Here is a 15,955-nt window from a genome sequence, read left to right as displayed (position 1 = left end):
AGAGTGGCGGGGGGGGATGTGTACAAAATTCCAACAGCTAAAGTGCATCTTGATTGGGGAGCGGGAAAGGGGGCTGTGAACGTGGGCCTAATGGATAATTTACCTGCCGAAGTACTACTGGGCAACGATTTGGGCCCCATGACTTCTGCCTATGCTCCAATATGCAACAACGAGGCGGACCCAGTGACTACACGGGCCCAAGCCCGGACGGAGCGAGAGCTCTCACCAGTGTGGGAGACACAGGTAAGACCTACCCCGACCTTGCCTGACAGGTTAGGCCCCATACCCTGGGACACCCCAGATGCCTTTGAGGCAGAGTCTAAGACTGACCCGACCTTACAAAAGTACCGGGAACGAGCAGAGACCGGAGGGGGCGGGGCAGATAACGAAACATTCTTATGGGAAAAAGGGAAACTATACCGCTGGACAGAGAAAAGGGGACAGCGTAGGCGACAGCTGGTAGTGCCCCACAAATACCGTCAAGAAATCCTCAAAATAGGCCACGACATCCCCTTAGCAGGCCACCTAGCCGTTACCCGTACCCTACACCGCATTACTCACACGTTCTTTTGGCCAGGGGTGCACGCTGACGTTAGAACTTACTGTAACACCTGCGATGTGTGTCAACGAGTAGGAAGGCGAGGCGATCACCCTAAAGCCCAGCTAGTAAATATGCCCATTGTAGAGGAACCCTTCAGCCGGGTTGCTATTGACCTAGTGGGACCACTGGCTACCCCTAGTCCCTCCGGTAAGCGCTACATTCTTACCGTAGTGGACTACGCTACCAGGTACCCAGAGGCTGTCGCCCTATCCAACATACAAGCGGATACGGTAGCGAATGCACTAGTACAGGTGTTCTCCCGGGTAGGATTTCCAAAAGAAATCCTATCCGACCGAGGCACCCAATTTACGGCTGAATTGACCCAACAACTCTGGCAGGTTTGCAAAATTAAGTCCCTCCTAAGCTCCCCATACCACCCCCAGACGAACGGGCTGTGTGAGAGGTTCAATGGGACCCTCAAGCAAATGCTCAAGACGTTCACTCAGGAATACCGAGACTGGGAACGCTTCCTGCCGCACCTCCTATTTGCTTATCGGGAGGTGCCCCAGGAAACGACAGGGTTCTCTCCCTTCGAGTTGCTCTACGGAAGAAAGGTACGGGGACCCCTAAACCTGATCCGGGAGCACTGGGAGGGAGAGATGGAGGCTGACGGTGTCCCAATTGTGCCATACGTGCTGGAACTCAGGGACCGAATGGAGCAATTAGCCAAATCCGTGCGGGCTAATCTCCAGTTGGCCCAGAGAAGACAGAAAGTATGGTACGATCGGGGGGCCCGAAAGAGAATCTTCACCATAGGACAAAAGGTGTTAGTACTTAAGCCGGTGAAGACAGACAAATTGCAGGCGTCCTGGCAGGGTCCCTACCAGATCGTAGAGAAAAGGGGAGACACCACTTATGTGATAGCTAGCTGCCACGACAACAATCTTAGAAAGACATTCCATGTAAACATGCTCAAGGAATATTTTGAGCGACCAGAGAACGTGACGGCCGTATGTTGTTCCCCTCAGGAAGACCCCGACAGTTTACCCATTCCAGACCTATTAGAAAAGAGCCTCCCCACAGGTATAGTGGCGCAGGTTCAGATAGGGGACCGACTTAGCCCCACTGAAAGGGAGCAGCTCAACCAACTCCTCCAGTCCAAACACCTCACCTTCTCCCCGAAGCCAGGGTACACTACTTTAACCACCCACCAGGTAGATACTCCGGGACAAGCTCCCTTGCGCCAGGCTCCGTACCGAATCCCCGAAGCAGTTAGGACAGGAATGAAGAAGGAGATCGATGAGATGCTCCAGCTCAGGGTAATTGAGCCCTCCGATAGTCCCTGGGCCTCCCCAGTTGTCTTGGTGCCCAAGAAAGATGGGACCACCCGGTTCTGCGTAGACTATCGGAGGCTCAATGAAAATACCGTGACGGACGCTTACCCTATGCCCAGGGTAGACGAGCTACTCGATCGTATAGCCAGGGGAAATTACCTGACCACTATTGACCTCTGCAAAGGTTACTGGCAGATTCCCCTGGCCCCGGAGGCTATCCCCAAGTCGGCATTCGTCACCCCATTCGGCTTATATCAGTTTAGGGTAATGCCGTTTGGGATGAAGAATGCCCCAGCTACATTCCAGCGCTTGGTGGATAGGCTCCTGGATGGCTTCCAGAGTTTTGCTTGCGCCTACCTGGACGACATAGCGATCCACAGTGAGTCCTGGGAGGACCACTTAGCTCATGTGGGAATGGTTCTGGATCAGATCCGGGCTGCTGGCCTGACTCTGAAGCCAGAAAAATGCCACTTTGGGATGGCCGAGGTACAGTACCTGGGTCACCGGGTGGGGTGTGGAAAGCAGCGACCAGAGCCGGCCAAAATAGAAGCTGTCGCCAATTGGCCCACCCCCATCACTAAGACTCAGGTCCTAGCCTTCCTGGGCACGGCAGGGTACTATAGACGGTTCGTACCAGACTACAGCACACTTGCCAAACCCCTGACTGACTTGACCAAGAAGAACTTACCTCGACAGGTCCTGTGGTCTCCCCACTGTGAAACGGCTTTCCAGGCTCTCAAAAATGCTCTAATTAACGCTCCTGTCTTGGCGGCCCCAGCCCTTAACAAACGTTTTATCGTCCATACAGATGCTTCCATGTTCGGGCTGGGAGCCGTCCTCAGCCAAGTAGGCGAAGATGGAGGGGAGCATCCAGTTGCCTACATCAGCCGGAAGCTCCTGCCCCGCGAAGTCAGCTATGCAGCGGTCGAAAAGGAGTGTTTGGCTTTGGTGTGGGCATTAAAGAAATTGACTCCCTATTTATATGGTCAGGAGTTCACTCTGGTCACCGACCATAACCCGTTGGTGTGGCTGAACCGGGTCTCTGGAGATAACGGCAGGCTATTACGTTGGAGCTTATCGTTGCAAACCTTCAATTTCACCATTACTTACAGACCTGGGAAACAGAATGGCAACGCCGACGGGTTGTCCAGACAAACCGACCTCAGCCCCGCATAACCAGCGGTCTGGACAGCCTTAGTCTGCCCCGAAAAGGGGTCAGACCGTGTCTGCCAGAGTGTTCCACAGAAAGGGAGCAATGTTACAGAAGCATTAGTTATTTTGTTGTGAAGAGCTTATTTCCCAGCAGCAATGCCTGAACCAGCAAGCCAGCGCCTAAGAAGGGCTCCAAGAAAACTGTAACAAGTTTCATTTCATAAAGAGTTAACTCTTTTTTTTCAGCTTTTAGAAACTATTGTCTAATCACCTCTGGAGCCAGACTGCTAATTGATAAGATGAACTTGTAAACTTGTTATCTTAAGTACTGTAATCCTATTGTGGCCTGTCAAAGGACAGTGCTCTCTATCTAAATGTGTGATGGGGGATTTTGTGCTTCCCCCCCTCTCCCCCTGGGAGTGCCCTGTGTGCATGTAACCTTAATAAAAAGCAGGCTGGGCATCCCAGTCCTGAGTTCTTGTTTGACCCTCAATCGCAGCGTTGACTCGTTTTTGTGGGCAGAAGGGTATCCTAGCTGTACTGCAGCTAAGGGAGATTATTCTATATTTGCGAGACTCATATAGAATACTATGGAAAGCAGCTTCTCCCCTCTTTAGCAATAGGGATCCAGGCTACTAAGCGGTCCATCTCTCAGCGAGACTAAGGGTAACCGTAACAAGGATGTTATAACAGGGAAAAAAAAGATGAAAGCTAAGAAAAAGCTTTTATACATATGACCAACAGGGTCACAGATGGGATCTAATACACACCATCGCCAATTATACCAGAGGAGAGACAGCAGTGATAAAGCACCGTTCCAATGTACTTATGGTTAAAATGATCCAGCCTAGTAGAGGTCTAGAGCAGCAAGGTGTGCTGCACAAGACAGAGAGTTTATCCAATTCCTAAGCGTATGAGCAAGGAGTAACAGTGCCACCAGACCAGTTGAGGTGCATATTTGTGGCGGTAGCTTAGGGGGTTAGGCCGCAGAGTCCCAGTAATCAGTGCACAGTGAGTTGCTAGGCCCATAAACGGACCTGTGTCAAGGATGAGCTGCGGGTGTGTCGTCAGTCGTTGCGGATCTCTATGCGCTGCTTTGCCGTGCGGCCAACATACAGCCTGTAAAGTGGGAGGACAAACTGGGAACTTTAGAAGATCTATGTGGCTCCACACAGCATTCGGCTCCTCCGACTTTCTCAAGTCGCTAAAATCAGCCCTCTGCCTGTACCCCGCAAGAGCTGTGGTGAGATCTCCCTGCAGCGCTGATCCCTGTTTGCGGCTAGGGTCGTTTTCCAGTGAGGTGGGTGTACCGGTGTTAGGTGGCCCCTCTTCGTTATCTCCTGAGTCAGACTCAACGCTGTCCAGCCGTGTTATATCACAGAGGAAATGGCGCCATGGTAGGTTCAGGGACAGAGAGTCCTCCCCAACATGGACAGGGGCAGTGATTGGCGGTGCTTGGGGTCCCCGAAGGGATCTGTGATATACCTTTAAGGTATATCCCGCCTACCTTTCCTCCACCCTATATCAGGCACACCTGAACCATCATTCATTGCCTGAAAATTGTTTTCCCTTTGCAGCTTATTTGACCGCATCCCTATTGCTGTGATTCTACTCTGAAAATTCCTAACTTGCTTTAACTTCTTTCTCTCTAAACAGGAGTAGTAAGTTAGAATCTTTTGTTGCACATTTTACTTTCAAAGTATTTTCTCATTCTTCCGGAATTCTAATTTAACAAACAAACTGAATCAAGGAGCACCGGAACTACTTGCAGCGTCTGGAAGCCGCACTCTCACTGAAGCTATTTACCGGTCACAGAGGTAAAACCGCTCCCTTCAAACTTAAGGTAATATTTAATCCATTTACAAAGGATTGTTCTTACGTTGTTACTCTCTGGAAACCATCCGCATTACCTTGCTGAATCTTCCGGTTATTACCATAGCCTGTCTGTGATGTATATATTTTATGAATGAGTGTGTGAGTGCGTGAAGCCATATCTGAACATTGCTACAACAAGAATCAATTACTGACGCTTTCACAAAGTGTATCAAAATACATATTTCTTTTATCATTTACTCAGAACTGTTTGATTTATGTTCCTTACTTATATTGCAACAATTGTTTCTACCTATTCCTTGCCTCTATTTGGCATCTATGAAGTTTTCTACCAGTAAAAGTCTCACCAGTGATCTAACAGGTAGTTCAAATCATACTGCCTGTTTTATTCATTAAAAGAGCAACAAACCCTTAATTCAATAACACTGCAAAAGTTCCTGCATAAAACAGGACATCACAAAATTTTCAGGCCACAGTGTTCTAAGGGTTTGTTACTGGTAAACAAAACTTTAATATCATGGATGCAAATGAAATTAAAACTGAGTTCTCTAACATACAAAGAAAATTAGATTATCTTGCACAAGGTTTAACAGAAGTACAAGCAGATAATACCGCATTAAAAGCTATTGTTAAAGAATATATGTCTCATAAAAGTACTGAAGTACCCGAACCCCATATTCAATATCCTCAACCTTTCACTGGCAAAAGACATGAATTCAGAGATTTCAAGACTGCTTGTAAACTTCTTTTCACCATGAGACCCCGCACATATTATTCAGACCGCATCAGGGTTTGCACCACTATTTCTTTTTTACAAGGAGAGCCTAGGACCTGGGCTAACAGGTTTTATGAAAATAATGACCCAATTTTGGAGTCACTACAGGATTTCTTTCAAGCTATGTCTAATTTATATGAAGACACAGATACACAAATCACTGCAGAATCTAAACTACGCGCACTCAAACAGGGTAAGCGCACGGTGGAGGAGTACACAACTGAATTTCAAATGTGGGCAACAGACTCACTATGGAACCAAGTTAGCCTTAAAAATCAGTTTAGGCTGGGCCTATCTGAAAACCTTAAGGATGAACTGTCTCGCCAGGAAATGCCTGATACTCTTCCAGCACTTATAAAATTAAGCACATCCATAGATAGAAGACTCAGGGAACGGCGAGCAGAGAGATTTACTTCAGACACAATACCTAGGCGCCAGATTACTTACACTACAACATCTGAGAAACATCAAGGTAGTGTAACCCCTATGGAGATAGGCACTATCAAGGGGCCACTAAGTAATGAGGAAAAAATGAGAAGAAGATTAGAAAACTTATGTTTATACTGTGGACAAAAAGAACATAACGTCTCAAGCTGTCCTTCATTACAAAGACAAAAGAAGGGTAAGAAAACAGGTTATCAAAACATATATCATATCTCAGATACAATGCAATTGACTTTACCTCTCTCTTTGCAGTGGGATCAGGAAAATATACACTCCACGGCATTGATTGACTCAGGTGCATCTGGGAACTATATTGATTCTGTATATATTGTAAATAATAAAATTCCTCTGGTTTGCAAGCAGAACCCTGTGTTTGTCAAATCAATTGATGGTACTTTAATAAATAAGGGACCCATTACACACCAAACAATACCCTTGCTCACAATGATAAACAAGGGGCACACAGAATATATTACATTTGATGTGATCCCCATATCATTACATACTATTATTTTAGGATATAGTTGGCTGCAAAAACATAATCCTAAAATAGATTGGGAACATTCAAAGCTTAATCTAGACTCAACGTATTGCATGAACACCTGTTACCCTCATAGCATTCTTTCATCATCTGAGATAGGGATACCAGGGATATATCAGGATTTGGCAGAGGTCTTCAATTTGAAAGAAGCAGAAAATTTACCACCCCACAGAAGCTTCGATTGCCCTATAGATATCATTCCAGGGTCACCAATACCACATGGGAAGATCTATCCTCTATCACAAGATGAGTTAGTATACTTAAGGTCCTATTTGGATGACAACCTGAGAAAGGGATTTATATCTCACTCCACATCCCCTGCTGCTGCAGGCATGTTTTTGGTAAAAAACAAAGATGGCACTCTAAGGCCTATAATTGACTACAGGGCTTTAAACTCTATAACCATAAAAAACAGGTATCCATTACCACTAATACCAGAGATAATAGAACGGTTAAAAGGAGCACAAATATTTACTAAATTAGATTTAAAAGGGGCATACAACCTTATCAGAATAAAGAAAGGTGACGAATGGAAGACCGCTTTTCGGACTCGATATGGGTTATACCAATACAATGTAATGCCTTTTGGATTGAGCAATGCTCCAGCCACTTTTCAACATTTTATTAATGAAATCTTCCGAGATTTAATGGATATTTGTGTTATAGTGTATTTAGATGACATTCTGATTTATTCCAAGACAGAAGAGGAACACGAAAGACATGTACGTTGGGTCTTAATGCGATTGAAGGAACACAAGTTATATGCCAAACATGAAAAGTGTTTATTTCATGTTAACAAAATTAAATTTCTGGGATACATAATAACTCCTAATAGGATCCAAATGGATCCAGATAAAATTTCATCTGTATTAGAATGGCCTACACCAAAATCAGTTCGTGCACTACAACGTTTTATTGGCTTTGCCAACTACTATCGAAAGTTTATAAAAAACTTTTCTGATATAGTAAAGCCCTTAACTCAGTTGACTAGTAAGAAACAAAGATATAAATGGACCGAACAGGCCCAATCAGCTTTTGACTACTTAAAAGGGCAATTTTCCAAAGCCCCCATTTTACACATGCCAGATCCTGAGCTGCAATATGTATTAGAGGTAGATGCATCAAGTTCAGGTATTGGAGCAATTCTATCTCAACAAGTAGATAACAAATCAGAATTATTTCCTGTAGCTTATTATTCAAGAAGATTCACACCCGCAGAAAATAATTATAGTATAGGAGATAAAGAACTCCTTGCTATCAAAGTATCCCTCGAACAATGGAGACACTTACTGGAAGGTACACAAAAACCATTTAAAATCTTCACAGATCATAAGAATCTGGAATATTTGAAGAAAAGTAAAACTCTAACTTCTAGACAAGTAAGATGGTCTCTATTTTTAGATAGGTTCAATTTCTTGATCACTTACCGACCAGGAAGTCTGAATACCAAGGCTGATGCATTATCCAGAGTACAGGAAATGACACCTCAAGAGACCATGACTCCAATAGTACCAATCGAAAAATTTATTGGAGCCCTAACACCTCTAGAGGAGGAGATTAAAAGGGCACAAGAAAAAGAAACCAATACACCTAAATCCTGTCACAAAAACTTAAATACTGGTTTGATAAATCATAAAAATCAATTGTATATACCCAGTTCATTAAGGAAACAAATATTGAAACACACTCATGACGAACCTTTATCCGGTCATACCGGAATACAAAAAAACATTGAAAAAACAAGAAGAAACTTTTGGTGGCCCCACATGAATCAAACCATTCAAGATTATGTCAATTCCTGTGACATTTGTGCTAGAAATAAAATAGATCATAAAGGACCCATCGGATTGTTGACCCCATTGCCAGTTCCGGATAAACCCTGGTCCATGATCTCGATGGACTTTATTGTAGAGCTACCAAAATCAAGGAACTTTAACACTATATTAGTTGTAATAGATCATCTAACAAAGTTGGGACATTTTATACCTCTAAAAAGGTTACCTTCCGCTTATATTACAGCTAATGTTTTTCTTAATCACATCGTAAAACTTCATGGACTACCCACTGATATTATAACAGATAGAGGTACACAATTCACCTCATCCTTTTGGAGATCATTATGCAAATTATTAAAAATTACACCAAGATACTCAACAGCTTTCCATCCCCAAACCAATGGGATGACTGAAAAACTAAACCAAACATTAGAACAATATCTTCGTTGTTACATTTCCCATTTGCAAGATGATTGGATAGATTATTTATCAATGGCGGAATTCTCTTACAACAATTCAGTATCATCTTCAACAAAGATGACACCGTTCTATGTAACTTATGGCTATCATCCAACAACTTTGACTCTATCTAAAACTGATGTAAATTCTCCAGCTGCTAAAGACTATTCTTTACAACTAGAAGCAAGACTAGCCCTAGTCAAAAAACATTTATCTGACGCAAAGAATTACCAGAAAGCTTATTATGATAAACGTCACAGACCCAGTCCAGTATATAAAGTGGGTGACAAAGTATTACTATCTGTAAAGAATCTAAAACTCCATGTACCCTCTAAGAAATTGGCAAATCAATACATTGGACCTTTTGTAATCAATAAAATTTTGAACCCTATGACAGTATGTTTAACTCTTCCTGCAGCTTATAGGATTCATCCCACTATACATGTATCTCTAATTAAACCTTATACTTCTACCGTACCATCCAGTCTTCAGACTCCAACTGCGTTACAAATAGATGACCACGATGAATTTGAGGTGGAACATATTCTGGATTCTAGGATCAAGAATCATCACTTAGAGTACTTATTAAAATGGAAAGGTTTTGGTCCTGAGGACAATTCTTGGCATCGTAGCACGGACATTTCTGCTCCCCGTTTAATTAGATCCTTTCATCGCAGATATCCTTTGAAGCCATCCCTCTCGTCAATTGGGGGACCCCTTAGTGGGGGGAGTATGTGATATACCTTTAAGGTATATCCCGCCTACCTTTCCTCCACCCTATATCAGGCACACCTGAACCATCATTCATTGCCTGAAAATTGTTTTCCCTTTGCAGCTTATTTGACCGCATCCCTATTGCTGTGATTCTACTCTGAAAATTCCTAACTTGCTTTAACTTCTTTCTCTCTAAACAGGAGTAGTAAGTTAGAATCTTTTGTTGCACATTTTACTTTCAAAGTATTTTCTCATTCTTCCGGAATTCTAATTTAACAAACAAACTGAATCAAGGAGCACCGGAACTACTTGCAGCGTCTGGAAGCCGCACTCTCACTGAAGCTATTTACCGGTCACAGAGGTAAAACCGCTCCCTTCAAACTTAAGGTAATATTTAATCCATTTACAAAGGATTGTTCTTACGTTGTTACTCTCTGGAAACCATCCGCATTACCTTGCTGAATCTTCCGGTTATTACCATAGCCTGTCTGTGATGTATATATTTTATGAATGAGTGTGTGAGTGCGTGAAGCCATATCTGAACATTGCTACAACAAGAATCAATTACTGACGCTTTCACAAAGTGTATCAAAATACATATTTCTTTTATCATTTACTCAGAACTGTTTGATTTATGTTCCTTACTTATATTGCAACAATTGTTTCTACCTATTCCTTGCCTCTATTTGGCATCTATGAAGTTTTCTACCAGTAAAAGTCTCACCAGTGATCTAACAGGTAGTTCAAATCATACTGCCTGTTTTATTCATTAAAAGAGCAACAAACCCTTAATTCAATAACACTGCAAAAGTTCCTGCATAAAACAGGACATCACAGGATCGGATCTCCTCATGCAATGTCCAACAGGAATTCAGGAGGTTATCCAAATGTGGTAGGAATGTAGCTGCTAATTCTTTAGTGAGAGAGTCCATCTTGGGGGGTGGGAGACACCGTTGTTCGTGTTCCTCAGTTATATCTATATTTAAGCACTTTCCGGGGGAGAGAAAGATGTTAAGTCCTCTATCCACAAAGATTCTCGGACACAGAAAGTTGTCAAGAGAGACGTGGAAGGCATCAGATTAAGGCTGCAAAAATGTTGTTTTTAGAGAGCTTCAATATCATGCTGCCATTATGATGTGCCGCCCACCGGAAGTCCTAAAATTAGCTTTTAATGAAAATGGGTTGCAATAGAAACTTTCAATATCATAAGAAGAGAATATATTGGACCCAGTAATCCAGTCTAAAACTATTTTAATCATAGCTGCCGAATTGTACAATTTAAAGTTGGGTAGAGATAATCCCGCTATCTCCTTTTTTAACATCATTATATCCAGAGAGATCCAAGGTTTTTTGCCACCCGCAATGAACCTAGACATCCACAAATTAAGTTTATGTAAATCCTTATTTAGAATAAATACAGGTACATTTTGCAGAGGATAAAGAAGACGTGGGAAAATAATTGTTTTTATAAGATTAACCCGGGCCATTACTGAAAGAGGAAAAGATGCCTATAATTCCAAGTCAGATTTTATCTTATCTAATACTGGGTAAAAGTTCAAACTATACAATTTTTTAGGATTTACATGCATTAATATACCTAAATATTTAATGGTATCTGCTGTACTAAATGGATATTGTAAGCTGCCAGGAGATTTTTTGATCCAGAGCAATTCACTTTTTTGATAGTTAACCCTGTAACCTGAAAAGAGAATAAACTCTTGAAGACAATTCAAAATCAGAGGAATAGATTGCCATGTATTATTAAGGAATAGCAGTAGATCATCGGCATAAAGTAACAATTTTAATGTCTGAGAACCTAATACAATGCCTGTCATCTTCTCTCTTCTTAATAGCTAATGGTTCAAGTGCGATATTAAATAAGAGGGGTGACAATGGGCACCCTTGCTGCATGCCTCGTTTCAGAATAATTTTATCCGAAAGAGAATTATTGATCAGTAGGTAAGATATTGGGGAGTTATACAGCTTCTGAACAAATTGTAGATGTAACTGGATTAAAGAGATAATCCCAGGAGATAGAGTCAAAAGCCTTTTTGGCATCTAGAGTGAGAATTGCTATATCCTGGTTCTTATCCTTATCAGTTTTTTCCATATTCCAACAATAATCTATAAAAGTAATCACACTCTGTATATGTTTAGTAGAATTTCTAGATAACATAAAGCCAACTTGATCCTTATGAATAATGTTCTTGAAGTCACCAAGAATGAGGGCAGGGGTGTCTGAGAAAAGGAAATAAGGAAGCCAGGCAGCAAAGTGATCTAAAAATTGAGTTGGGGAGCCAGGGGGGAGGTATATGACTGCAACACGTATAGAGAGGGGAGAAAATAAACAAATCAGGTGTGCTTCAAATGAAGAAAATGTGAGGGAAGAGAAGGCCTTTATTTGTTGAAAGGTGCAACGAGAGAAAAGTAAAATATCAACACCACCTACTTGTCTATTGCCAAACCTAGGATTGTGGCTGAAATGGAGACCCCCATGTGACAGTGCAGCAGTGAATTCTGTGTGTGATGCAGAGAGCCAGGTTTCTGTAAGAGCCAGAAGGTTAAGAGAAAATAAAGAGATCATGGATAGAAGTATTCCTGTTATCCAATGAGCATCAGATTCTTAAAGGGACATTAAACCCAAATTTTTTCTTTCATGATTCAGATAGAGCAGCAATTTTAAGCAACTTTCTATTTTACTCCTAATATCAATTTTTCTTTGTTCTCTTGCTTTCTTTATTTGAAAAAGAAGGCATCTAAGCTAAGGAGCCAGACAATTTTTTGTTCAGAACACTGAACAGCACTTGTTTATTGGTGCTGTCCAATCAGCAAGGACAACCCAGGTTTTGAACCAAAAATGGGCTGGCTTCTAAACGTATATTCCTGCTTTTCAAATAAAGATTGCAAGAGAATGAAGACAAATTGATAATAGGAGTAAATTAGAATGTTGATTACAATTGCATGCTCTATCTGAATTATGAAAGAAAAAAATGGGTTCAGTGTCCCTTTAAGTATCAGCCAACTAGAATCCTGTATTTCCCTAAAGGTTTATAATTAAAGGGATAGGAAAATCGCAATTAAACTTGCATGATTCAGATACAGTATGTCATTTTAAGACACTTTTAAATTTACTTCTATTTTCAAAGGTGCTTTGTGCCGTTGTTAAAAATGAATATGCACATATCATACACTAGTGGGTGCTGCTGCTAATTGGTGTCTGCACACATTTGTCTCTTGTGATTGGCTAACTAGATGTGTTCAGCTTCCTGTCAGTAGTGCAATGCTGTCCATCCAGCAATGGATAACAAGAGAATAAAGCAAATTTGATAGTAGAAGTAAATTGGAAAGTTGTTTAAAATTGCATGTTTTATCTGAATCCTAAAAGAAAGTTTTAGGGTTTACTATCCCTTTAAGTGTAGAGCCGAGATAAACCATTTTCATTTAATATTAGTCTGAAGCTGCTATTTGCTCCAGTAATAAATATCACTCAGCTTATGGCCCTGTTGTATCAGTCTCATCACTGATCTAATGATAAATATCTTGTGATCTGCATATTATTTTATTTCTAATGAGGTTATTTTATAATACATTTCTTATTTCTATTAGCTGCACCTGTTTATCATCAGAACGTTTATCCCACTGATCTGTGACTGATTCTTGTTGTTAGTAAAGACCTTAGTAAGTGTATTCTGCACCTTCAGCTGCTGCTGTTTATGTCACATGATCGCAGACTTAAAGGGACAGTGTCCTGTGAATTTGGTTTTCCCTTAAAGGGACAGTTCACCCAAAATCTTTCTCCCCTTTAAATTATTCCCAATGATCCTTTTAACCTGCTAGAGTGTATTAAATTGGTTACAAGTAGCTCCTTTACTCCTATGTCAGCATTTGAAATAGCTGATTTAGCCTGTGGTATAGCCACCTATACTGAACAAATTAATACTGGAGTATAGGCTATTGAATAGCCTAAGTATACACAGCCAGCAGAATAGATTACACTCTCAGTGGGATGCAGGATATTTAAGTAACAAAATGATCATTTTCCATTGTTCTCTCTATGTATTGAGCTTTGGTGTTCCAGCCAAATAAAAGATAAGGAAGCAAGTCTGTTTACACAAACTTAGAACATAATGAGATCTGATATCACCTTTAAGTTCAACCCATTGTCAAAGCACAAAATCAGCTACTTCATATACACAAATAAGCATGAAAATGGAATTTCTCAAATATTTTATTCTCTGCAGTTGGTATAACAAGTCATTTAAAATACATTAATGGAAAAAAAACAAATTTACAGTGTACTGTCCCTTTAAAATAACAAGAAATCACAAATGTTTTTCATTATTTAAATAGAACATGTAATTTTTAACAACTTTCCAACTGACTTCTATTGTGATATTTGCTTAATTCTCTAGATATCCTTTATTGAAACAGCAGCAATGCACTACTGGGAGCTAGCTGAGCACATAATGTGAGCCAATGACAAGAGGCTTGTATGTGCCACTAATCAGCAGCTAGCGCACCATAGTGCATTATAAGCTTTGTCACAAAGGTCCCCAAGGGAATAAAGCAGATTTGATAATAGTAGGAAATTGGAAAGTTGTTTAAATTTGAACCAGAAAAGTGTAATTGTGACTTTGCTGTCCCTTTAATGTGTTTCTAATGACTTGTTTTACCGGTGTATAAAATAGTATAAAGTGTATGGGAAATTTCACCTTTAGCTTTATTTTTATATAAAATAACTGTTTGCTGTTTGTAATTTATTTTCTTATTAAATTGTACTCAGCCTTTTAAATGACCTGAGCTTATACAGGAGATCACATTATATAAACATATGAGTCTGTTATTGGCTGATAGCTGTCACATGGTACAGGAGTCTGTTATTGGCTGATAGCTGTCACATGGTACAGAGGCAGAACTACATTTATCAGAAAACAATCTACTGCTCTTTTTAATTTCATAGTAAGTTTTATTGCATTGTATTTTTATTATGCACCTGTGGTTTTGTAATTCTATATGTTATGGTTCCTTTAAATGGACTGAATTTGCCAAAAGAACATCTCATTATATTATCACTCTAAGTAAACACAAATTCTTTATTTTCCTAACTTTATCGAAGAAAACAATTGAAATGAACATTTTAGTGCCTATCTCTAACACATCACATTGCAGTGTGATTTAAGACAACTCAGTATTGACCAAGAGAAGTTAAAGGACTGAGGGTGGAGCACATGACAAAATGTCTGACAGTGAGAATTAGTAGGAAGTACAATACCAATACTGCAGTATCCAATTCACCCTATATTTAAACAACTGATTTTTAACATTTGTTTCAGGAGAAAATCTTGTTTCATAGAAATGATAGAAAACAAAGATTATAATATATTTGTAAAGTTGTGATATGGCCCCACTTAAATAGATTTTCTACCATTATGTTGTATAGATCTGGGAAGATTCATATTTAAGGGGCAATTATAACACCCACAGAGCTAACTGTACTAAATGCTTGTGCTGAATCAATAGCACATATGTAATAACCTAAACAGCTGATCTGTATCACATGAATTGTTATGTGTGCCTTTAATTATACCATACGTACAGTTAATGAGAACCATTATTTATTATTATCTGTCTAAACCATTTAATATACTTTTTACAGACACGGCCAGAGCACTGAGAGATATCAGGTATTGATGTAACTGGAGTGAATAAGGGAACCTTCTTCCTGAGCACAGACATTGGAGCCTGTTATCAGCATGAACTCATATGTGTTAGGTGAGTAAAATAGATATTATGCTGACTTTAATTACTGGGAAAATAGAATAGATCACTCATTAAACAAATATAAACTATTATATTTATATCTGCATCTTTTAATAACATTTGTGTCAGTGATGTTATAAAGAAGTAGCAACCCCCATTGGGCTGATGAGGAGGGTAAAATATAATACCCCACTCTGTCCTTTAAGAGAGATCATGTCCAACAACTGCCTAACCTCACCCCCTGTCCTGGTTCATTACTCAGAACACCTGCAACTCCATCTTCCCCTGCCCTGACCTCGCTCATGGAACACCCACAACTCACCCAGTGTTACCCACCTCAGAACCACCACTGATTTGTGTTTAATTTTACAGTGAGTATTATTAAACTAATAAAGTTTTTAGCTGTTTATATAAATCAAACAACCACACCCTCTCAAAACATCTCACACTGATGATTAGTCTGTGTCTGTGATGATTAAGACATCATGGTCTCAACCAACTGGTTGTGCATGAGCCAGGCAGGGCTGTATTTGCTTGTGCAATGTTAAATGAGGATGGCGGATGCTACCTCTCCTGCCCAGAATACAGATGTACTTGTTCCCTGGCTGAGAACATTATCCACACGCA

The 15,955-nt window shown here is 40.6% G+C and overlaps 1 protein-coding gene and 1 pseudogene across 1 annotated transcript in view; one reads left to right on the top strand and one right to left on the bottom strand.

Annotated features, from left to right (window-relative positions):
• The window catches only part of LOC128661261 (zinc finger protein 208-like), a 1,066,060-nt pseudogene that overhangs the window by 438,476 nt on the left and 611,629 nt on the right, over positions 1–15,955 (bottom strand).
• LOC128659776 (oocyte zinc finger protein XlCOF6-like) overlaps positions 1–15,955 on the top strand; it is a 143,754-nt gene that overhangs the window by 12,702 nt on the left and 115,097 nt on the right. The window contains exon 2 of the mRNA XM_053713351.1: positions 15,225–15,340. Within this exon, the coding sequence (XP_053569326.1) occupies positions 15,322–15,340 (19 nt within the window). The 5' untranslated portion in view covers positions 15,225–15,321. The remainder of the gene's footprint in view (positions 1–15,224; positions 15,341–15,955) is intronic.

The sequence above is a fragment of the Bombina bombina genome, chromosome 5 (genome assembly GCF_027579735.1).
Source record: "Bombina bombina isolate aBomBom1 chromosome 5, aBomBom1.pri, whole genome shotgun sequence".
NCBI classification, from domain to species: Eukaryota; Metazoa; Chordata; class Amphibia; order Anura; family Bombinatoridae; genus Bombina; species Bombina bombina.
This window is presented reverse-complemented; position numbering and strand designations above follow the sequence as displayed.